The 2,939-nt window shown below is 33.5% G+C and overlaps 1 protein-coding gene across 1 annotated transcript; it reads left to right on the top strand.

Annotated features, from left to right (window-relative positions):
- The first annotated feature begins 315 nt into the window (after nt 1-315).
- On the top strand, nt 316-2,572 carry LOC108467890 (uncharacterized protein OsI_027940-like). The gene is made up of 6 exons (XM_017768702.2): nt 316-505; nt 882-1,068; nt 1,661-1,814; nt 1,954-1,991; nt 2,086-2,155; nt 2,235-2,572. Exons 1-6 carry the CDS (start codon nt 501-503, stop codon nt 2,348-2,350), a joined length of 570 nt encoding a protein of 189 aa, XP_017624191.1. The 5' UTR covers nt 316-500; the 3' UTR covers nt 2,351-2,572.
- The last annotated feature ends 367 nt before the right edge of the window (nt 2,573-2,939 follow it).

Here is a 2,939-nt window from a genome sequence, read left to right as displayed (position 1 = left end):
GTCGCCACCATTAGTCCGTTAGTGACCTAAAAATATAAAATTGAATAGTTGAGTGACCAAAAAGAAATTTACTAATACTTAGGTAACTATTTTGTAATATTTAATAGTTGGGTAACTAATAATAAATTTATCCAAAAACTTAAAATCAAAATTCAAATTTAAAACCAAAAGTGGCTAATGGGCAAACCCGACACCTTTTGTTGACGAAGATGATACTGGTAACGATTTTGAACCGTCTGATGTAACAAAATCAAACGACACCGATACAATGAAAAAAACCTCTTTTTTTTCTCTTTAAAAATTAATCAATAATAATGTTTCTTAAAAGAAAAAGAAAGTACTAGAAGAAGGAACCTTTCTTTACTCACAAATATAAGCGAAAAAACCAAAAGGCCAAAACCTTGTCTTGTTCCATTGCAGTTTCTCTTACACATTATCATTATTATTACCCGTTTTCTGTTTTTCTAGGGTTTTTCAATCTATACCTCTTCTCACTAATCATGAGGTAACCTTATAATCTTAATTCTTTTTACATGTTTTGATGTTTTGTTTTCCATTGGTTTTATGATTTTGACTTTGTTTCTGTCCTTGTTATTATCTGTTTCATCATGTTCTTAAATCTCTTTTTTCAGTATCTTTGTCTAATAATGATATTGTTTTCTTTGTTTTTACTCTTCATAGGGAAAAATATGGAATGTTTGAACATTGTCGATTTTATTTCATTAATTAGGTTCTGTTATTTAACTATTGGTAAATGAAGAATTTAATGGGGTTTTGATTAGGTTGCCTATCTGGGATATTTTCACATTGCCAATTTGCTCTTTTTCTTTTAATTGTTCTTTATTAACTATGATTAAAACTTGAAATTTTTTTTTGTGTAGTCGTCATCCAGAGGTAAAGTGGGCTGAAAGAGCTGACAAGGTTTACATTACGGTGCTATTACCGGATTCGAAGAATGCGAAGGTCAATCTTGAACCCGAGGGAGTGTTTACACTTTCGGCTAATGCCGGAGCTGACAACAACCTTTATGAATTGAAGTTGGATCTTTATGATAAGGTCAATGTGGAGGTAAGATTCCGACAACTAGTTATTTCCGAAAGTCGTATGTAACTTTGTGTCTCGTATTTTAGGGTTTTCGAGTCTTCAATGATGATGATGATGATTAGTGAATTGTGTTGCTAGTATTGTCCTGCTGATTCGTTGTTTATAAATGATGATGATGATAATGATGAGTGTCTGGTACTTATGAGTGATGACGGTGATGATTGGTACCAGCAGTATAATGCTGCTGATTTGTTTTTTTTTAAAATGAATTTTGAACATTTGCAAGTCGGTTCTTTTTGAAGCCTGCTAGATTTTGTAAACTCGAGTTTCAGGTGTATCAATATACTAATGCTATTTGATTATACGATCCAGCAATAACTTTTATTTTCCGAACACTACATGTCTAAATCTAGATTTTTCCTGGATCTCTTCATAGTGTATCTTGTTTGCATACGGTGTTTGCTACTGCAGAATGCCCTTGATGTATGCATGTCTGATGATAAACATTTTGCCCTCCGAACATTTGTCGGTTGTTAGTGTGATATTGATTTCCGAGCAAAGTACATTCCGAAAATTTTCTTATTGTATATCTATTGTTCTTTTTTTTGGACAAAAGGAAAGCAAAATTAGTATAGGAGTCCGGAACATAGTTTGTGTGTTGGAGAAAGCCGAGAAAGTGTGGTGGAAAAAACTATTGCGTGGCGAAGGCAAGGCCCCCCATTATATTAAAGTGGATTGGGACAAATGGGTCGATGAAGACGAAGACAATGGTTAGTGTTTTTATTATTGATGCTTCTCCGATTCTTTTTTTTTTTCTGAAAAAACCCGTTTTCAATACTTCTGTCTGATGCCTACTCGTATATGGTATGGGGATATGATCATTTACTAATTGCTAATACCTTTAAATAGGTCCTGGTGATATCGACTTGGGAGGAATGGACTTCTCGGTACACATATATCTAATACTTCATCTGTATTGTTCAAATTTTATAAAAACTTACAAGTATATCCTTTCTAACCGAATATCATCGTGTCTTGCAGAGCTTTGGCAATATGGGAGGCATGGATGGCGGTGGCATGGACGATTTTGAGGACAGCAGTGACGATGAAGGTAAGAACCCTGAAAGACATTAGCATTATGTTGCCATTGAATCGGTTTTGACGTTGGCTAAACATTCCATCATTTGTAGAGCAAGAAGTGACGAAGCCATCTGAGCAAGACATGAACAAGGCAGATGGAAATGCTAAGTCGGAGGAGCAAGGTGCGGGGACTATGGAAAAGAGGGAAACCGATGTAAGCACATGATGTGATTGTTAGCTGCCCGATATAACAACAAATTCTAGTAAAAACCTATAATTATCAAAAGTGTGCTGTTTGTATGAACAGATTGAGGGCATAATTCAAGGTTCTATGTTGACAATTTAGAAATGAGATATTCGATTTCATCTTCGTGTTGGGATTTTTTTAGTACGATGATTATAACCTAAGCAGACTTGATAATTCCAATATCAATTTCGTGTTTGTGAATTTTGTTGTGTCATAATCGTATTTTAAGTCTATTTTATATCAAAGGTGTAAGCTTTTTTTGTGGGTCTGATAATCAAAGATAAATATTGACTTGATGGTGAGGTTGTTTATCGCTTTAGGTGTGATTTGGGTTTAAGGTGTACTAATCGTGTTACTATTAAAATTTTGTTTCTTTTTTGTAATTTACAAAAAAAAAATTAATAAAGTATAGTTCAAACAAATGATGAGCAAAATATTAGTCCGTCTCGCTTTATTGTCATCCCCATCTACTTATCATCATCATAATCTTATTTGGTTTTTACATTACTTTCATTAACCCTCAATCAAAGTAAAATATATATATTATATATATATCCCAGTTCTTGAA

This window comes from Gossypium arboreum, chromosome 8 (genome assembly GCF_025698485.1).
Source record: "Gossypium arboreum isolate Shixiya-1 chromosome 8, ASM2569848v2, whole genome shotgun sequence".
NCBI classification, from domain to species: domain Eukaryota; kingdom Viridiplantae; phylum Streptophyta; class Magnoliopsida; order Malvales; family Malvaceae; genus Gossypium; species Gossypium arboreum.
Note: the sequence above shows the minus strand (reverse complement) of the source record. Positions and strands in the feature narration are given on the sequence as shown.

Excerpts from the sequence above, each read along its gene's own strand:
- LOC108467890 (XM_017768702.2), top strand. Across the intron at positions 1,992-2,085 it reads TGGGAGGAATGGACTTCTCG|AGCTTTGGCAATATGGGAGG; the intron begins GTACACATATAT and ends CGTGTCTTGCAG. Across the intron at positions 2,156-2,234 it reads GGACAGCAGTGACGATGAAG|AGCAAGAAGTGACGAAGCCA; the intron begins GTAAGAACCCTG and ends CATCATTTGTAG.